This window comes from Lichenostomus cassidix, chromosome 4 (assembly GCF_008360975.1).
Source record: "Lichenostomus cassidix isolate B80296 chromosome 4, HeHo_3.0, whole genome shotgun sequence".
Taxonomy (NCBI): Eukaryota; Metazoa; Chordata; class Aves; order Passeriformes; family Meliphagidae; genus Lichenostomus; species Lichenostomus cassidix.
In genome coordinates this window covers 53,106,059-53,127,853 of record NC_139484.1, presented here as the reverse complement: position 1 = coordinate 53,127,853, position 21,795 = coordinate 53,106,059, and the positions used below count along the sequence as shown (strand labels likewise).

Sequence of the window (21,795 nt, the reverse complement as noted above, 5' to 3'; positions counted from 1 at the left end):
ATATTTCAGATGTATACATATTGGTGTAACACATGTTTTGCTGTGTTGTACACAGAACAAATGTAAGTGAAAAATTTTGACTGCAGATTTATAGTCAAGAAAGCTTGAGGGGTTTTCAGGTAGTAATTTTTGTTCACTTTTGTAACCACTGAGACATCATAAATAGCAGTAAGACTTGAAATTTGTTGATTTGAATTTTGATGATTTGTTTCTCTGACAAATAATATACATTATCTATGTCCATTAACCAAAAATACTACAAATACTTGCATTTCTTTATATGTACTCTTAATATATGCCTTTAATTATAGTATTATTAACAGCACTTTGGTTTCATCTATTAGGAATTCTGTTACTTAGAAAAACATTTTATACCTGTTGAATAAAAGTGATCTTGCTGAATAATAGTAATGCTGAATAGGTGAGGTAGATAAATCTTTCATACTGGATTTTCACAGTATAGCTTCCATTAATGGTGTGCAATAGAAATAGCTGTCACAGAAACAGTGAGGATGGAAAAGACCTTTTAGATCATCAGGTCCAACCAGTAACCTGGCACTGACCTCTCTTGCCCAGGACTCCTACAGACACTTCAGAAAATGAACAATTTTCTCCTCTGTTCATTTTCCATGACTCAGAGCCCACAGTTCAGTTCATCCCCCCTGGCCTGACTGCTCTTGCCCAGCACTGTGGCAGCCTGCGGACAGCACAACTGGCGGCTGCCCCAGCATGGAGTCTGCTCCCCCTGCCCCAAATTCAGTTGTCCCAAGCCAAATTTAACATTAAAAAAAAAAAAAAAAAGCTCTGCCAAAACCCCCTCACCTATGTAAGGTAGAAGCAATTTTTGGGTTTCAGAAGTGCCAAATTTAACACTACTCTCCAAATAGAAGTAAATAAAATAATTAGAAACTTTTTCATGCTCCTCTCCCTTCATGCCTCCTTAGCTACCTCACACCTGGATGTACTTAACTCTGCTTTATCTTTGATCACAATGAGATGATGAAAAAAGCACAGCACCTTGTTTGCTGACTAAAACCAAACCTTTTCAGGATTTGGGTTTTAACATTTTGCAGAAACTTCAAGACCAATGCATTGTATTATAATACTGAATTTAATTTTGAACATGCTGCTATAAGTAGCCTCTAGACTGATCACAGTCAGTGCTGCTGAAAAGTAGGCCTTATTTTTTACACATACTGATGAAAATGTAAAATCATCTATTCTATTTAAAAACTGAAGAGAGATTTATGTGTGGGCAGAATCAAGTCCCTCCTTGCTTATGACAAATTTCTAAATGTTTCAGAGTTGTAGTTAGCAGTTGTCCATTAAATTAGTTTGTGGAACTGTTCTGTGTATATTAAATGCTACATCACGTTAAGCACCTGCAAAAGCAAAAGACTGTAGTAACTTTTGAAGCCTTTTTTCCTTTCTGTCAGAATCTCTTTGTAAGGTAGAAAGTATTTTGCAGAGATGCAGACTGTTACCTGGCATTAAGTGAACTGGAAAGATACTCAGTGACAGTGCGTCTTCTGCTGATTTTCCTTGCTTTTTTTTTTTTTTTTAATAAACTCAAATGCATTAAGTGTGAATGTGAAAGCATTAGATACCCACCTGTTTGCTTATCTGGAAAACTCTGTGTAATTCCATAATGTGTTCTTAATTTTCAGGTTCTTTTGTCCTCCTCCATGTGTGTATCTCATGGGCAGTGGATGGAAGAAAAAAAAAGAGCAAATGGAACGGGACGGTTGCACTGAGCAGGAGTCACAACCTTGCGCCTTTATTGGGATAGGAAACAGTGACCAAGAAATGCAGCAGCTGAACTTGGAAGGAAAGGTAGACAAACTAATAAACCACTCAGATAACTGCGAAGGATTTTATAGCTACATGGTGCATATTTCAAGGAATGCCCTTGCTTATTTTTGATAGCTTTTCTTACACTATATGTATTATGTAATCATTTAAAAAAAAATCCCTCAAAAATATTTAGGACAATTGAATAAGTTGGATTTGGCTCATAGAGTCATAGCAAGGTAGTAACCTTTAATTTGTAGGTTGTTGATACAGAGTCAGTAAACTGTTAGGTTATTTGGTAGGCATCAGTGGCTGATTAAAATCTGGTTTCTGGCCCAAACTCTGTCTCCCCTCCTTGGCTTTCATGAATGGATAATCTTACCAAGGAAGTATCTGCTGCTAGAATTAGTCTTTAAGTCCCTTTGCCTAAAAATAGAATTGCAGTTGCATCTTAAAAATTTAGTAGATTATTTTTACAGTGGTGTAAATTGCTTATAAGGTTTTTTTTAGAGATATTTGTGGTGACTTAAACAGTTGGAATAGAATTAGCAGCAGAAGTGTTCATTTTAGCTGATTGTTTTATTAAGCAGTATTTTATGGCTACCTAGTATTTCCAGTACAGTCTACCAGAAATGCTTTATATATGCTGAATAGGAAAAAATAATTGAAGTTCCTTGTGTGATTTTTTTCTTAAGATTCTCTTGTCACCTAGCCTAAAAACTTAGCCAAAAGTAACTCCTTGTGTTTCAAAACCCAATCATTTCCCATCCTTTCAAGAAAATTTTGGCTCAACACATTTTCTGCCCAGGTGGCCCCTTGTGCATGCCCAGTGTGGTGCCTATACAGCCCAAATCAAATGTAATTTTTAATAGTGCTCTTGACCCATCAGAGGAGACTTTGACAGAGTTATGGTCTCCAATTACGTTTTCCAGTCCTGGTAAGGGGTCTTTAGAATGACCATAGAGTAATGAGGTTGGGTGCAAAACTTCACAAAGCTAAACAGTGGTCATAAATCCTTATGGAAGAGATGGAAAAAACGGTTTCTCATCTGTTTTAGAAACTATTGCATCAGTTTTCCTGTTTTATTCATAATTAAATGTGCATAGTTTCTTGAACTGGGTTGACTTCAAAGAAGAAACCACAGTATGTTTTCACCTACAGAATTATTGCACTGCCAAAACATTATACATATCAGACTCAGACAAGAGAAAGCACTTCATGTTATCAGTAAAAATGTTCTATGGCAATAGTGATGACATCGGTGTGTTCCTCAGTAAACGGATCAAAGTAATCTCCAAGCCTTCTAAAAAGAAACAGTCACTGAAAAATGCAGACTGTAAGTATTTCACAGTTTTTTCTTTATGTAGCAATTATTTTTGTTTCCTACTAATTTTTTGTTATGTATTTTAAGGTCTTGACTACAAAGGAAATACAATGAAATTTTCAGCTTTGTTTTGTTTTGGTGGTTTTTTTGCTGTATTTTGGTACAGATCAGTGTATTTTAAAATATTCCAATATATATAGGTTATCCTGTTGAGTTTTATGCAGCCACAATTAATTATTTAGTAAATACAAAAGGCCCACCCAAAACCCCATGTAGTCTGAAGATGAATCCTTGTAGACAAGTGTATAAATAATGTTCTACCTCAGCTTTCTAAGCTTTTGGATCTCTTTAACTGCCATGATCTGGTGCTTAGAATGTTTTGATCAGTATCAAAGAAATTGCTTTCAGATTGTGATAAATGAGTAGCATCATGTTATCTAAACTGCACTTTGTCACATCGCAGCCACCTTCTTACTGTCTCATGCCATTTTCATGTTGTTCTTATTTTTGTTTTGCATGGTTCCTTTAAAATAGTTGGTTAAGAAATCTGGTGACGTTTCACCCAGATTTTTTTGCTTACCATGTTTTTCAACTAACGATATCTCTGGTGCTTATGTATAATTGGGAACGTTTTTGCTTTTCCTCCAACGTTTTTTGTCTGCATACCACTGGAGCACCTCAAGAGATACCCTTTTTTTTTGTTTGTTTTTCTCTCTTTCTTCACTAGTGCTTTAAAAGGCTCTTCCATCTGTGTTGGGCTGGAACCCATTCACCTATGGAATGTGGATCTCGGGGCCGCTAGCTTGGCACATGACTAAAGGCAATCTGTTGCTGTGCAGTTCACGCCCGTGGGCTCAGAGTATGCACTGTTGAATTTGTATTCAGACAGATAGTTTTGATGGACAGTGAATATCAACCAAGCATTCTTCGATAGTAAATATGAACCAAGTAGAACAACATGCCCGTTCATGGCAAAATATTAGTTGCTCTTTTTTTTTTAGGGGAGCAAACTTTACATTTCTGTTTTTCAAATGATAAGTAAGTTCAGATCTGAGAACATTTCAAGTTGCATGGTTATAATTGACATAGTTACATCTGTCTTCCTTTCAATTGCTTGTGATTTGTAAGAATAATTTTTCTTCAAATATTTTTCAAATGATTGCTGAAAGTTGTTTTAAGTACTTCACAAGGGCAAGCTAAAGCTTCTACTTAAATAATCAGCTGTTGGAGAGCTATGAACAGAAGGAGTTTGCAGCTGGCAAGCACTGGCCCATTTGGCTGAGGCAAAATTCTGTGAGCTAGCATGCCTTTGGAGAACAGCCACTATGTATGTTATTGCACTCGTAATTTTATGGCTATTTTTGGTCTGTCTCAAATATAAATATTTTCTAAATTAACCAATATTTGATAATTATTTCTTGATTTCAAGTACTCTTCAGTTTATGTTATTTTTGACTTTTTGTTACTTTTCTATGTAACAATGAAGTAATTTTGTAATCTCAAGTCTGTATGTGTTCCTTGCAGTATGTATTGCATCAGGGACAAAAGTGGCACTATTTAATAGACTTCGATCCCAAACAGTTAGCACCAGATATTTGCACGTAGAAGGTGGTAATTTCCATGCCAGTTCACAACAGTGGGGAGCGTTTTACATTCACCTCTGTAAGTAAAAGCAAATCTATGTATTTTTTCACTTCTTCCCTCCATCCTCACAAAAAGACATCCTGCATTTTTTCCTCTATATTAATTGCCCATATGCAGTCTTGTTACTGAGTGTGTATTTGATGTAATGTGTGATGTTAAATGTTTTTCCTATCAAGAAAAATGGTGATTAAAACAAGTAATTCTGAAAATTTCTGTTTTCATGCAGTGGATGATGATGAATCAGAAGGAGAAGAATTCACAGTGAGAGATGGCTACATTCATTATGGGCAGACAGTCAAACTTGTATGCTCAGTTACTGGCATGGCACTCCCAAGACTGGTACTGTTTAATTTCTCCAATGCTGTAGTTAATTTATAGATGGCAACTTAATGTAATTCATACTTGGGTTTGCATTGTTTACAGGTTTTGGCTTCGTGTGTTGCCTTTGGGTAATACCTGTTTTGTATGGAAAATGGCATTCTGTTTAATGAAAGCTTATTTTTGTAACTGCAGATTATTTCTCTAAACAAAGAACAATTTGTAAAATAAGAATAGGGAACTTTTCAGAATTCAAGCATGCTAAAATAGATTAATCTGTCTATTCTAAAAGCAGTAATGTAAGTCCCCCTGTACCAAAATACTTTAAATATTGATATTGGATAGATGAGTAAAATATTTGCAGCCAGCAGGACTATTCCATGTGTTGAGTTCAGCACAGCTTTAAAAATGCTCAACTGATGTGAATCTAAAAGCACTTGTGTATACTCCTGAGGATATTTTATACCATTACCAGCTTACAGAACCATTTCTTCATATTTATTAATACTATCTGTTTTAAATTGGAGATTTAAATGCCTTTGGATTAACCAGTTAACGTTTGTGAACCAAAAAAAAAACCTACTTCTGGATACACAGTACTAGGTTTTATAAATAAAGTTAAGTATAATTATAGATTTTTTTTTCCTGTTTTATACACTTAATGCCAGCCTCAGTGGAATTTTATGCGATTAATAATCAGTAGTGGTTCATATGAGACCTTCTATGAAACTCTGATTTGTCAGCCCATTAGGAGTTTCTTACAAGGCTTTGCTAATTCCACTTTAGCTAGAAACAATCTTTAGAATGCATCAATATAAAACCAGCCTTTCTGCAGTCAGGCTTTTTTTCTCATTCCCAGACTTATTTTGCTAGGGCTTTAATGAGAAATTCTCTCCCAATACCAAACTTAACTAAAAAAAAATATGATAGCCTGTTCAGTATAAATGGTTCAGTATAAATGGTTCAAAATGAAAACTTTACTAGATTTTTTTTCCCTTGAATCACATTGTTTGACAGTAAAATCCAGACCGTGTTACACAACTGATCTGGTTCATGCACATGAAATTCAGTAAGAGGATGTCACTTTTTTGTGGGCTTCATGTTCATACTTTCTTATTGCTGAAAGGAGATGCCATCATTTATTATTCCAGAAACCTTATTTATAAGTAGAAATAGATTGAAAGAAATTAGACTAAAGGTTCCTGTTTTGTTTGCCATTGGGAACATTTGTCTTACTGCCTTACAGGACTGATTGAAGGTGATGCAATTAAAACATAACTTGCAGATGTTTTATAAGCAAATGCAAAGAACTTGGAAGGAAATGTTAACCTTTGAATTTATATTGCTAATAATGCCCTTTATTATCATTAGATATTGCAGGGGACATAGTTGGCTTTCTGATTGTCAGCTTGGAAATCTTCAAGCACTTTGACTGCTGCATCTACTAGTGTTGCATAAAGTATTAAACTTCTTTTTAGGAATTGAGTTAAAATTACAAGCTATAAATTTTCACTCTCTAAGGGATTTTGATATTTAGAAATAAATTGGTAAAACAGATCGGAATTAAGTCAGCAGATTTTTTTTCACGGAACTGCCAGATGTAAGGAACAATTGTTCTTTGCAGTTGTCTTTAATATTTAATGGCCAGCTACTGTTAAGATATGCTATGATTGTTGTTTCCATACCCTACTTAAGGACATCTCAATACCTTTAAAGTTAATCCTTATTTTAACTATTCTCCTTCAGCAACCAGTCTGCCACAGACTGTTGTCGATCCTATCAGTGCTGAAAGCTTCTGTAGAAGCATATTAATTACTGAAAATAGTAATTAATAATAATTAAAGATAATATAATTAGTAACTGCTCTTTTACACTAGCAAATGGAACAAAAGTAGATTTTGCTGAAGCTTCAATTTTTCCCCACTCCTTCAGCAAAAATAGATAAAATATATATGCGTGCAGCACATTGAAGTAGTACTGAGTGTCACTTCAATATTGTGTTCTTATTTCAAAAGCATTGAGAATTATGAATTAGATGTTAACATCAAAATGAGAGACGTGGAAATTTTTAAAAATAAATTACCTTTCACTTCCTTTACTGTCAGTATATATGTAATAAAGTATAGAAATTGTCCTAAATAGGTATGTGCAATTTTCATTCACAGATAATTCGAAAAGTAGATAAACAAACGGCATTATTGGATGCAGATGATCCAGTATCACAGCTCCATAAATGTGCATTTTACCTTAAAGACACTGAGAGAATGTATTTGTGCCTTTCCCAGGAGAGAATAATCCAATTTCAAGTAAGTTTAAAACTATTTCAGTAGAAGAGGAGCATGGTTGCAAAGTTTTCCCAGATATTCCCAAAATATGTATGAATGCCATTTTTGCAGTAGGTTTTGAATGCAAGTCCAATTCTTTGTTTTGAAAAGAGAGGATGAAAAGCAATAAATTTCCATCTATGCCTTTCCAAGTCTGTTTTTCTTTCCTCATAACCTTCTTCCATGTCTGTCTAGAAAATTAATTTTGGTTTCTCCAATGGAGAAAATGGAAACATACTAGAAACTTGTGCATGTGATCGTGATACTGTGGCTTAACATGTTGGCATATGCCAGTGGAGTTACACCATTTATTTGTGTGTCCATTTCTAGGTTACAGCAAATAGAAAACTATAGAGTTGATATTAGTCTTGTTTCGTGATGAACTCAGCAGAGTTGCCATGACTTGCTCTTGGCAAGAGTGTAAATATAGACAGCTGTGGCAGTTGACCACAGTAACTTGAAAAGCCACAGAAATTTGGGTTGTCTGTAAAGAATGTAACTGTCTCAGAAAAATTTTTTTCTCCAGCAGGTGGAGAAAAACATCGTGTATGTTTTAGTGTCGTGTATGTTAGCATGCTTGTAGCCCTTTCACATGGTAATTCCTACCAGACCAACAAGGACCCTGGGGTTGGCTCAGTTGGTCAGAGCAGGGTGCTGATAACACCAGCGTTCTGGGTTCAATCCCTGAATGAGTGCAGTCCTTACTTGAGTTGGACTTGATGACCTTTGTGGGTCACTTGTAGCTCAGAATATTCTGTGACTCTGTGACGACTTTGATCAAGTTCAGGACTACATAGGTATTGCAATTTTCTTTAAATATTTTGGGGCAGCTCAAATAACACAGGGTGTTGAGAGATAATGCTGTGCTCCAGGAAGATTGCTACCCTTGAGAAAGACTGAAGACTTCCTTAGAATAGCTGTACCTTCATGGGTAAGAAAAGCAGAGGTAGGAAAGTAGAAGCTAACATTTAAGATTTCCCTTAATTTAAGGGAAGGAACAGGAAGGCTTCATAAAGACTCAGTTGAGTTCTGTCCTGAACTGGGACAATGGAAAGAGTCTATGAGAAGCTTTGTTCCTATTTCACTAAACATAGTCATGACCTATGGTTCAGAAGGGACTAGATCTATTGTTCTGCACACAGCACACAGCAGAAATACATTTCAGTCAATACATATTCTTGTAAAGGAGAATGGACCATCACTGAGAAGAGAAAGCTATGAAATGTGAATTACAATAACTCAGGATCAGCCTGCTGTTTGGTCTCTCTCAGAGTACTGTGTGGGAAATGCTGAATGAAGAAGCAACTCCTGGTTCTCTGACAGCTGCCTTAGTTCAGCATCCTGGAATTGCCTGTGGGGCTGTCAGGATGTCCTACCACTCTTCAGTTTTAGTAGCACTCATGGAGCCCAGTCTGTTAAGAGCTCTGAACTTTCCACGTAGGTAGGAATTAGATAAAATGACAACCCCCTATCCTGAATTCTTTTAATGGAGTAGGTACCTTCTGCTTATACTTGTTGATTAAAATCTATTAACTTGCACATCAGGCTGTTACCATGCTTTCGTAGGTGAAATCACTATGGAAAATAAACTCTGCCAATGTTAGCAGAAAAATCCCGTTTTATCTGGGCTTTTTATTTAGGATCAGAAGACAAAGACCAGGGAAACAGCATGTGTAGTATTATTCTCCTGCTGGCTCTTCAGCTTTTGCTGTTGAATACTGTTCCTGTCATAAAAATCTAGACAAACTATGGTCACTGCTAAAAAAAAAAACAAACCCAAAACTAAACCAAAAAACACCAAACCAACAACAACCCCCCAAAATCCTGAAACTTTAGGATGACAAGGCTCTCTCTGCAGGTGGGGATGAACCTTGAAATTCAGCTGCTGTGTACCAGCCAGCTCTCTCTTCCAAGACGTGCATGTTCTGGAGCATGGAGGAAGGATATAAATAGTGCCTGACTGGATCAGAGCACAGTCCATGTATGTGTCTAGTCTAGCAGCAGCAATAGGAGTTGGTGCTTATGGGAAGCAGGTGGATCAGGTTGCACTTCACAGTCCAGTATGGTTGTATTCTGCCAGCGTCCACAGTTTGTGTACCAAGTGTTGTTAAAGGCTGAATCCCTGAGTCTCATGTTTTAGTGTCATTTTGTAGATGTGTACATTGGTTTGATTACCTTCGAAAGGGCAATATTTCTTTTCTTCAGTAACCTATGGCAGAAAGTTCAAGAGGTTTCCTGTTCTCTGTGTAGTAAACTTTTGCTGTATTTTTTTCGAATGGTGGAACAATTTCTGTGAGTGATTCCCACTTCCAGTTTTGCAGTATTTAGTGAGCAACAGCTCTGCATTTACTTGATTTCTTCTCTCCTAATTGGAAAGTCAGTCTTCTCAATTTCTTTTCGTACATTCAGCACTCCTTGGTAATTTTAGTTGTCCTTTCTATCCCTTCACTTTTTTGTTCTCCATGACTTTTTAGACAGGGAGACCACAACTGCACACAGTATTACAGAATTAGTTGAACAGAGGATTTACATTGGCAAACTAATACCAGATAGCTTGTTCTCAGCACTTTTTTCTGATGGTGTCCAACACTGTATCGTCACTTGTTGCTGCCACTGCACATTGAGGTGGTGGTTTCAGAAAACTCAGTGGCAACCCTAGAATCCCAAGTTGTAACTTCTCTGCAGTTGAAACCAGACAGTACATGATGTACTAAGCATGATATTAAGGCATTTCAATCTTTCAGTGCCACCTGTTGAGAAAATTTAGTTAGGAAAGAAAGGATGAGAAGTGTCCCTGGAGCCCTATTTGGAAGTGACAAGGGGGAATGCTTCTCTCGAACAGTAATTGAAATCTTTCAAAGATTTCTGTAACAGGAGTAATGTGTTACTGAAATGATTCTTGAAGTAACAGGATTTTGAGAACAAATTCCGTGGCATTTGCCTTCCACTTTGTGCATTCAGGAAATCTGAAAAAATTTAGTGAATAATCTCTTATAGGGTCATTCATTTTTTCATATCCATGGTTTTATTTGTTGTGATTCAAAGTATATCATTCCATGCAAACAAGAAGTGCAATCAGCCTGTAGGAAAGGTAGGTGTCACACTTCAAAATAGCGTACAACAGCTCCTATATAATGGCTCCTCTTTTGGAGCTGGGCTCGTAATTCAGAAGCTCCGTATGTTTCTAATGGAAGTATCATTTGCATGTCTTGAGTTTGGAGAGATCTGTAGTTACTATCCATGTCACACACTTCCCTTGCAAGCTGTTTTCAGTGCTTTTTACATGATCATACCAGAAGGAAGAGTCCATGTGAAAATGCAGCTTTGATTTTTAACATCTGATCTGAACAATTCATGCTAATTGAAGTTTATTTACCACTTTGAAGAGTTAAGGTTACGGTTACATACCTAGATATCCTTAAAGCTTAATGGAGTAAAACTGAATCTAGTTACTAGAATTTTTTAGTCACATTACTGTGCCAGTGTTTAACCTCTACGCAATTTTCTTATGGGTTGCTAGGTGGTGAAATTGTTCAGAGAGGCTTCTGTTGCCATAAAAAAAAAATTCTGTGTATTTGTTATGTATCTATCTATCTATATGTATACTAATTTAGTAACTTTTAGAAGGAGACACTAGATAATCTTTAAGGTCCCTTCCAATGTAAGCCATTCTATGATTCCATTATTCTAATTTGCAAGACTGTAATTTCAGCTTATCTCCTATGTCTTTGCACAGACACTGAAATTTAGGCTTGGGCTTTCCATCATTTTGTTGAGGGTGAAGAAGTCTAAAAAGGACAAAAAAATCTTGACCAGATGTTAATCATATCTAATGAAAAGTATTCCACTTCAGTCTGTAGCTGTTTTAGACACTTTGCATTAATAAAAGATCTATCTTAGAGCAGATGCTTTTAGTTGGTGTAGTTTTTTTGTTAATGCCTATTGAATAACATTAAAACTTTGAAAGCTGAACTAAAATAAAACTCAAATATAAGGTTGGAGAGGTGACAGTGTCTTAGGTGAGAATTATGGTGTTCTCACAAATGCTAGTTTTCTAATTTTTCCAAAGTGTATGTGAGGGTTTCTCTAGGTAATTTTTTTTTAGAGGAGAACATAAGGAAACATGTTCTTGAAATAACAGGCATTATTGATGGCTGAGTTGGTTTTTAGGTCTGTGACTTGACAAACATGTCTACAGATCAGATTTTAATATTTTCTTTCTGTCTAAGGCCACTCCATGCCCGAAAGAACCAAATAAAGAAATGATTAATGACGGAGCTTCTTGGACAATCATTAGCACAGACAAAGCAGAATATACGTTTTATGAGGGGATGGGACCTGTCCATGCTCCAGTGACACCTGTGCCTGTGGTAGAAAGTCTTCAAGTAAGTTTGTAGTTCATTTTAATCAACTGTTTGATGTGAGATTATTTTTGTCATATTCATTTAACCTTCATGGTACCCACATGAAATACTGTAGGAAAACAGTCTTAGTAGCTTTATAAAGGATAAAGTTACTTCATTGTAATAATTTTTCTTACTTACATTTCAGAATAAGCCTCTCCATCATAGGAATAATACTAATATTGTTGCATACAATAAGAATTTTATTTCTGAAAGTACTGTGGTAGTGATATCCTTAGAACTTCTGTTTGATTGTTTAGAAATTGTTTTTGACTCTTAGCCAATTATAGATCAAAGAGAGCTTTACTAAAAAAAATCAGCATTTGGCAGAGGAAAAACTTAAAGCTCCCATTACACCTTCTCTGAAAGATTTTGTTCTCTGTTTTCGAAGTCCTGTTGACATCTATCCTAAGTGACCATTATCAAAACTTGGAAATTCCTTCATAGTATTGAATTAATTGGCAGTATCTTTTCAGTGTGTTACTCTTTTATACTTCAGTTGTGCAGGTTGTTTGTTTGTGTTTCGGTTTTGTCCAACTTATAGAAACAGCATAGTTTACAGTTCTTACCTGCATGTGAAGATTTTGTTTGTGAGGTTTTTTTGGTTGGTGGGAGTGTTCTGTTTGTTCGGTTTTTTTGTTTGTTTTTTTTTCCTGAGGGAAGAGTATTTATTTCTATTAATACATATTTGGGGGGGATTTTCTTTTTATGTTTGCTCCCTTTCCAGTTGAATGGTGGTGGGGATGTAGCAATGTTGGAACTTACAGGACAGAACTTCACTCCAAATTTACGTGTCTGGTTTGGGGATGTGGAAGCTGAAACCATGTACAGGTACAATATTTTATATTACTTTTATGGTGTTTGCGTTCTGCTGGGTGCTTTGAAGAGTGTATGCTTGTGTACATACTCAAGGGTGCACTTTTCTGCACTGTAGAAAGGGGCCTGGGAGTGCTAGTTGCCAGAGGCTTGGTATGAGTTAGCAATATGCCCTGGCAGCAGGGAGGGCAAACTGCATCTAGCTGGTCAAAAGAGGTGACTATGCCAATGCACTCAGCACTGGTGCAGCCTCATCACGAGCACCGCATGCAGTTCTGGAGCCCCCAGTTTGGGAAGGATGTTCAGGTACTGGAATGTGTCTAGAGAAGGGTGGCAAAGCTGGTGAAGGGCTGGAAGGCCCTAGGAGTTGCAGCTGAGGACTTTGGATTTATCTAGTCTAGAGAAAAGCAGGCTGAGAGGTGACCTCATTGCTCTCTGCAGCTTCCTAAGGAGGGAAAGCAAGAGAGGGGGGTGCTGAGTTCTGCTTCCTGCTATCATGTGCCAGGACACATGGGAATGGTTCAAAGCTGCACCAGGGAAGATTTAGATTGGACATTAAGCAACGTTTCTGTACTGAGAAGGTGGTCAGACACTAGAACAAGCTTCCTAGAAAGGTGGTCAGTGCCCCAAGCTTCTCTGTGTTTAAGCAAATAAAGGGCATTGCGTCTTTGATTGTAACTTTTGGTTAGCCCTGAAGTGGTCAGTGTGTGCACTAGTTAAATATTGTCAGTCCCTTCCAACTGAACTGTTCTGTTCTGTTGCATTCTTTCAACTTAAGTACGTTGTACTCATTTGACTCTCCTGTTTTTCAGATGTGCAGAGAGCATGCTTTGTGTTGTTCCAGACATTTCTGCATTTCGAGAGGGCTGGAGGTGGGTCCGACAGCCAGTCCAGGTTCCAGTAACTTTGGTCCGTAACGATGGCATAATTTACTCCACCAGCCTTACCTTTACATACACACCGGAACCAGGGCCACGGCCACACTGCAGTGCTGCTGGAGCAATCCTCAGAGCCAACTCAAGCCTCATGGCTTCCAGTGACACAAACACAAACAGCGAGGGAAGTTACACAAGCGTCAGCACAAACCCCACCAATGTCACATCATCTACAGCAACTGTAGTTTCCTAACTACTGTTGTTTGTCTGGACTTTAATTGACTTTTCGTGCTACATTCAAGAGAACTGAACAATTTTTGTGGTTTCATGGGAAAACACTTTTCCATTTTAGGTGATATGATTTGAACCTTGTTACCTGCAAGTGCTGATCTTAAAAACGGAAGCCACAATAAAAAAAGAAAAAACCAACATCCGAAACATAAGAACTTTATTGAAAATCTATTTTTCAGCTGTGTTTTTTTTTAGTGGGCAAGAAACAAAAATGTGGCTGGGATACATGTTGAGCAAACTAGAAAACATGAACACAACATAGTTTTTATGGACCAAGGAACTTGTATAAGCTTTAGTATAAAAGGTACATTTTCACCATACCTTTTTTGTATCACAACATATAGTACACTTTTGTTACCAAATAGTTTATATTTTTTTTTCCTCTGAGCTTTTGCTCTGAAGTATATTCAGGTTCCAAGCCTGACCATGCTTGTATAATCTAATTACCATACTCTTCCAGTTTAAAAAAAAAATATATATTTTTGGTCTGTGGCTGGAACTGTTCCTTTTTTTAAACTGAAGTCTTGTGACTTTTTATGAACTGAAATTGTTTTTATTTCAGCAAGTAGAACCTTGTAAAGGCCAGCATATTTTTTTTAAGATTATATGAAGTCTGTGCAAAAGCTTTAAAAAATGCCTCTGCCTTGCCTGCAATACATGCAATGTATGTTAACTTTAGTGCTCTGTTTTCAGTCATTGTTAATAGTTATTTCTGTTTTCCTTTTTTAAATATGTATTTATAGTGATAATTCATGAGGTTCTAACATTACATGAGTTTTTTTCCTAAAAGTGGCATCTCAAGCAGTCATGTTAATGATTGTTCATGTCACAGGCATATGTTGGTGTTTTTGAAGGGTTGTCACTGGGTTACTCCCCCTCTTCCTTGCTCAGTCATATTACATCGAAAATGTTTCAGGATCTGTTCAGGTTTTTCTAATCTTGTACATAATTTGTATTAAGTGTAAGTTAAATGTTTTATTTCAAAAGTGGAATGTTCCCAATAACTTCATTTGGCAGCATGTCTTCTGTCTTGTTGGCATGTAACTAAAGTACCATGAGAAGTATGTGCTACAAATGGGATTGGTAGGTGATGCCCTTCATCACTTGAGAATCACAACAAGCATGTTTTTCTTCATACTGTTCAGTAAATTAGGCCAGACTTTTGTGTAACACTTGTATTGAGAACGTGCTTTCATTGTGAAGTGATCATACAGTAATAACTAGAAGTAAATTTTCTTACTTAGAAATGGGCAAATAGGAAATCATAAAAGCACTATGAAGATGTCATCTCCTCCCATCCTTGTTTCCTGTGGGTTTCCCTTTCCCTGCCAACAGCTTGTGCAACATTCAAGTCTTCTCTCCAGCATAAAATCAAGGCTCATTTGCACTTTGACTTTGTTGGTTGTTGCATTTGTTTTTCATTTTGACTTTACCATGTTTTGTCCCTTCTTGTAGACCTGCCTGCTTCATTTGTATTTGAAAGTATACCCCAGTAGTTCATTTGTAGTCACAGAGCTAGGCATAGACTTGTAGGACAAGTTCTGACAGTGCGATCTTCCTCTTTAAAAGCCAAAATACAAATTTCATGGTGTGTTCTGCCTTTTCTATACCTTGAAGCAAAAGTCACAACTGCTGTGTAAATGTGAACCTGTGGTTTCCTACAGTGCATTGCTTACAAGCTTACCTGTTGACCATTTTCATAGGGTTTTTATTTCTGACCACTTATTCCAGTTTCAACACCCACCACCATTTTAAGGCATCGTCTCTGCACCATATTTGTGTACTCTGACGCTCCATTCTTCTTGTTTGCTTTAGTGCTCCGTTGTATGTGTGGAAACAATGTGTTTAAAGGAAGAAATTGGTCATAAAGCATATTTAACAAATAGTAAAATCAGTGCCACTATCCTCCTGAAATGTGCTTGTATTCTACCACAGGCCTTCATACTCATGATTCTGTATTACGAAACTCGTTCCCGTGACGTAGTCGCAATGCTGGTTCCTAACACTAGTGAATGCTGCCTCACCTCATCTCCATTTCAGTGACCAAGGGCAGGATTCATTGTGGCCTTATCTCTGTTTTAAACTGTTTACTGGCATTTACTTGCAAATCTGTTTACCTTTGTATGTGCTGTACAATTTTGGTTTATTGTGTTGTGGCAGGAATCGTTTCATGGTGTTTTTGTTAAAAGCACATAAATATCTTACAGTACAGCTTACTTCAAGAGCCACAGATTTTCATCACTAATTAGACTGAAAATTAAAATAAGCAAGATACATATATCAGATTTAGTGGGTATTCAAGAAACCATGATTTACACACAGCAGGCAAACCATAACAAGCCTTTTAACTTTCAAAGACTATTTAAAATAGCTTTTCAGAACTTGACACGTGCTTTTATACTCATTATTTTAAATTTTTTACATATAAATGCAATACTTTTTATATTCAGTTTCTTTATGTGCAGTAATTTTGCCCAATAGATGTAATATCCCTTGACTTGTAAAGATTTAGCCTAATATCCGCTGCTCTACACACTACAGCCAAGTGGGTGAAAAAAGAGCCTGTTCTGCTTACAAGACCATTTTAAGCCACATTTGTTCATTTGGCTCGTGGCTCTCTTGTTGCCAGTAGTTATTCTGTAGTACAGAAATGGTCTTCCAGGTCCTTACTGTTGTTAATGCGTCCAGTTGTTCAGATATATTATCTTCCTGAACTTTTTTTCTGTGGGGTGATATTGTTACATATATTGGCCTTGTGAGCTGTTAATCAATTTTCATGATATTAACAATATCTCAAGATTTTGATAAAACTACTTATAGAATGTTTCAGTATGAAACTTATAACTGTTCAAGTCTAGCTGTTAAGTCTGCTGTTAATTCTGTATACATAGAAATTGAGTCTGTGTTCAGAATGTTGTTATAGTTCCAACTATAGGAAGAAAAAGCAAAGTGAGTGCTCTAATTTAGCTATGCCTTTTCTTGTTTTCTGTTGTTTGGAACTGCGTTTCAGAATTCAACACTAGCGTAGTCTTTAATAATCTGCTGCTGATGTTTTTCCTAATTATTTGCCCTGAGGGCATCCCACAACTGTGTTAATAATGGTATTCTGTACTTGTTTTTGTTGCACAGACTTATAAGATCAGAATGGTTACCTGAAAAGACATTAATTCAAGACATGAATTTATGAATTCCCCTTATAGAAAATATTAATGCCAAGTGAAACAAATTGTGTATTGGAAGTAAGCTACCCACTTGTGGATTAAATGACTCCATAGAGATGTCCATCTTGAAACTAAGATGCTCTTCAATTATTAACCATATTATTTACTTTCTTTCAAAAGCAGCTGTGTTTATGAGTATTGAACAAATGTGTATACTTTCCTGTGCCAGACTTTTGACTTTGTTTTCAAGCACTGTACTGTGGGATTGAGTGGCAGCTTTGTTAGAAAAAGAAGTATATTAGGGTTTCTACTTAACCCTTTTAGGACTGAACAATTTCTTCCCTTAGAAGCTGTAAAATAAATGAGCAGTTCTAACTTCATAAACATTCTGTCTGTGTTCAGCACTGCATTTGCCCCATCTGGAGGTGCTATGCTAATGTCATTTTTTAAAAATCCTGTAGCATGTGTATACATTCAGTCTTAAAAGGGTTATTTTTACAAACTGTGCACCTGTAAAGTTTCTTAGCAATAAAGGTAGAAAAACGAGCAAGTTTTTACCATAATTTTGTAGAATTAATTGCTCAGTTCCATATTTCATCAAGAAAACCCCTGCAATATGGGCAGTTTTGAGGATTAAATAAAAGTGAAATGTAAACCACATAAAAGTGTTCTTGTCAAGTGTACTCTGTGCGTGCATGTGCATATACTGTCGGGTTTCATTTTTTTCTAGAACGCTAAAGATAAAATGCCATGTTACTGTTCCTGTGACAAACGTAATCAAACATCTGTATGATGATACAAAAGTACTTATGATTTGAACAGGTGTTGCAACTTGCCACATTTTGTTGATTTTTTTCACTGTTAACCTAGGAATGTGGGTTTGCTTTTTGTTTGTTTTGTTTGCTTTTTTTTCCCCCCAAATGAACAGTGAGGTCATCTATGGAACCAGAACAACACAAAAGAAGACCAACCCTGGGAGTGAAAAGTCATCAGTACTTGTGAGGCTGTGCGCACTGGACTCCACTTAAATGGGATATGGAATGTCCACCCAAAAATATAATCGGTTTCATTATTGCTTGTATTATTGCTGAAGTTAGATAAGAAACTGTTTTTTAATAATGTGTAAAAAAAAGTTTCACTTTTTTATATAATTTATTAAATAAGAAAAAATGAACTGTGTTTAATTGTTTAACTTTAGCAACTTTATTATTGCAACTAGTGTACCTGACTTCTTTTAATCCTGTTCTTAGTTGCAGACTGTCTGACATTTCATTCAGTTGATTGATAATTAGAGCAGAAATTTAGTAAATTAGCTTATTTCTTGTTTTGACAGAATAGTAGAGTTGTAAGGAGCAGCTAGAAATTAAGCGCTCTCAATTCGCAAGCACAAGTGACAAAGTCACTTGAAAAAAATTTTTGAGATGGGAAGTGGGCAGAGAAAGAATACAGAATAGCAGAAGCCTACCACTACTAACTAGTTTCGTATTAAACTGATAGAAGAAGTACAAGTTTATCTGTAAGACTGGGAAGGGACCAAAAGTAGTTGTTAAGTAGGGATGTAAGAACAACAATGGAAACAAAAAAATCTATGGCTTTAAGTAAGAGTACAGATTTTTTTTTTTTTATTGAAACATCTGCAAAGGTGTTTGCCATTAAGACACATAAAATAGAAACTCAATAGTTGCAGAACTTTTGTTTCTTGGAACAGTATGAGCAGATTATGTCTCAAAATTATTTAAGACCCTTCAGTCATTTTCTGGAATGATAAATTGATTCTTCAGGACCAGAATAGAAATTAGATCTGAGGTTTTGGCAAAGAGAATGGTCATTTGCTGAACTTTAATGTCATTGGAAAACTCTGCATGGGATGGTCCTGGTCTTAGATGAAGAACTACAGATAGAAAAAAAATCTCTTCATCTAAGCCTTGGCAATTAGCTAAATAGGTAGTCTCAATGATAAATCCTATTAGGATCCAGAGAAGATTAAAATGGTGTGAAATAACTACACCATGGGAAAGGACTAATTTAGTTTTTACATGTAATAGATACAATTTCAGAACATTTGGAACTACAGAACTTCATCAAGTAGCTGACCTTTCACAGAGCCCTGTTTAGATTGGAGTTGTATTTTTCTAAGCAAGGTAGAAAAAACTGTGCTCAGTTAGTGTCTGTGTAAAGGATATTTATTTCTGATATCCAGTAGCACAAGCTACTACTGGATACAGAAATATAAGGCCAAAAGCATGAGGAGTTAGAGCCCATATTACTTGTTTTAAAATACTTTTGTATTGAATATCAACTTCAATGGTGTATGCTAAAGAGAGAGAAGTTGAGGAAGTCTTGATTCTTTGTAGAAGCAAACTTGCAAGCTAACTGCTCTCTGAGAAAAATCTGATGCAGTCTTCTGAGTTCGGCATCTTTCAGGTTCTCCATCTCCTTCAAGTACGGAAAGGGATGGTTAAAAGTTGGATATTGTCTTTTCTTTGTGCTATTGCCTTTGTATTCTAGTCTCAGTTCCCTTATTTTTCATGTGTTCTTTTCCAGATCCTTAATTATGTTTCAGTTTTTCTCAGAAAGTGTAAATTTTGCTGCATCATTTAGGAGAGGAGTTGGTGTTAAGTTAGGTGAACTCCAACTTCTGAGACTATGTGCTGCCATCTCTTGGTGCTATTTTTACTGCTGGGCTATGGGGTGGAGAGAAAGAAGAAATGTTTTTTAAGCTGCTTGTAGGTATATAGAGTGCAAGGTTCTACAGACTTGGCCTTAATGATCCGCAGGTCTTTATTTGAGGGTGGCACAATTTAGAACCATGTGAAGTTGCCTGTAAATCTTTGTCTGAATTTAGAAACCCTTTGCTTTTTATTTATCTTTTAATTATATTTTCTGTCATGTTCCCCCTCATCTATGTCCATTGAAACCTACAGTCTTCTCTTTTGTTCTATTTGCTGATTTGTTCACCATGAGAAGTTGTCTGTTTCTGTGACTGTGATTCCCCATGGGTGTGTTCACAGGCAAGATGTGACCTTGTGCCATTCAAGCTACTTCTGTGCCCTCCCTTCATCTCATCTTTCTACTTTAGCTTCTCCTGAGTGACTTGACTTTGAAGCCATTGGCATTTACAAGTAACTAATAGCAACTGCATATATTTGTTCAGTGCTATACCAATGCATTACAACAATTAAGTAAATTGCTATCCAGTGGCCATCCTGTGGAGAAGGGAGGATTTTGGTACAGGAGCCACAGCCTCACCATATTATCAGAATCCTTCTAAGAGCTTCATAGTTCTGTTTGACAAATAATTTCATCAACTGTATAAAAGATAGCAGCAGAGATCTATACATACTGTGTTTTCTGTCTTGAAATAGCCAACTGGTGACAAAATTCGTTTTTAAAATCTCCAAGTGAGTTTAGTTCTGGTTTGATCCTAGGGACATTCCATTTTCTTTTTACTATGACAGTTTGTTTTAGTGTTTCTTTTTGATTTTGTTAATTCTAATAAAATTGTACACGATCTGTTTAAAATCCAACCAAGGTATCTGTTGTGAAACAGGATGTGATCCTGGCATCCATGGTGGTGGTGTCATTACACATGTAAAATGTGACAGCAGTGCCTTCTAACTTTGGTCTCTGTCCAAATATCTGCATGATGTTTCTTTATGTGCAGAGTACTTGCAGAGTTTAGTTCAAGGCTAACTATAAATACTTTACCTGCATAAGCATGTCTAGTGCAGCACAGTCTAGATGTACACACATATGAAAAAACCCAGACAAATGGTTGGTTTATTTCTTGTTAGCCCTATTTTACTTTGTTGCTGTTTGTTCTCTGTTAGGTGTGCTTCAAATTCTGTTTCAGTTCTTCCACTGCAAACAATTTCACTTTGTGGTAATTGGGAAAGGAGGTAGAGGATTCATAGTGATTGATTCTACTGCCTTAAAAAATGTAATTTGAAATTCTCCCCAAAATGTGAGAGATTCAGCAACGTTAGATTTTAACATGAAAGAAATCATTAGTTTAGGAAGTGGTATATCTGATTTTTAGTGTACTCATCTCTTGGTCCTAATGCAAAATGTTTCTGTGCTTTGCCTTTTGAAAGAAATTTCTCACACTGTTTAGCATAATTCTGTGTAATTCCTTGTTTGCAAGATTCAGAAAACAAGCACTTCAGCATACAGACAAAGCAACTGCAGAGTTGCATCTTGATGTCAGTGCAGTTTCTAACACACCACCTGCTGATCCTGAGGAGAGAAAGTGAGAGGTCCCATTGTTCTTTACCCTGCTCAGCCTTTATAGGAGCTGCAGCCTGGTCTGTTCCAGCATTGTGGTGAGGTGTACTTGTCAAGGCAGCACAGGCTGGCAGTCTGCAGCAATGCAAAGCAGGATGCCTTATGAAACCATAAAAAGAAAAGGTGTTAAATCTTGCATTGACTGAATAGACAACTAATGCAGCATTCTCAATAAAGAGGGAGTTTGATTTGGTTTTGTTCCACGTGAAAATGTCTCGTGGCTGTGCTGTGGAGATTACTCACCAGTTACTACAAATTTCAGGGGAGAGAGACAAGAAAATTAAACTAGGTTTAATTTCCTTCTTGAAGGACCTGAGGTGGATTAATCTTTGGGCTTGTGTATCTGCCTTGACAGTCCTGCTCCTGCTCCATACTGCTTTTTACAGAGTTCCATGGCTTAGGGAGCTGTCTGAGGTTTTAGACTGTGCTTGACATGGTGACCTCAGGTGTGACACTGATGTTATGTCAGCCTCCTAGTTCCACCCGTTCAGAAAGCTTTGGACTTCTAAAGCAATTGTTTTGGTAAACAGTTTTACCTTGGAGATTTAATAGACATGCAAATCA

At 36.6% G+C, this 21,795-nt stretch overlaps 1 protein-coding gene across 5 annotated transcripts in view; it reads left to right on the top strand.

Moving 5' to 3' along the window:
• The window catches only part of RBPJ (recombination signal binding protein for immunoglobulin kappa J region), a 150,738-nt gene extending 132,612 nt beyond the window's left edge, over positions 1 to 18,126 (top strand). For all 5 annotated transcript variants that reach the window (XM_085059213.1, XM_085059211.1, XM_085059212.1 and 2 more), the window contains 8 exons: positions 1,668 to 1,833; positions 2,953 to 3,127; positions 4,640 to 4,777; positions 4,986 to 5,098; positions 7,243 to 7,383; positions 11,631 to 11,786; positions 12,532 to 12,635; positions 13,433 to 18,126. In XM_085059213.1, the coding sequence (XP_084915339.1) occupies positions 1,668 to 1,833; positions 2,953 to 3,127; positions 4,640 to 4,777; positions 4,986 to 5,098; positions 7,243 to 7,383; positions 11,631 to 11,786; positions 12,532 to 12,635; positions 13,433 to 13,748 (1,309 nt within the window). In that variant the 3' untranslated portion in view covers positions 13,749 to 18,126. The remainder of the gene's footprint in view (positions 1 to 1,667; positions 1,834 to 2,952; positions 3,128 to 4,639; positions 4,778 to 4,985; positions 5,099 to 7,242; positions 7,384 to 11,630; positions 11,787 to 12,531; positions 12,636 to 13,432) is intronic.
• The last annotated feature ends 3,669 nt before the right edge of the window (positions 18,127 to 21,795 follow it).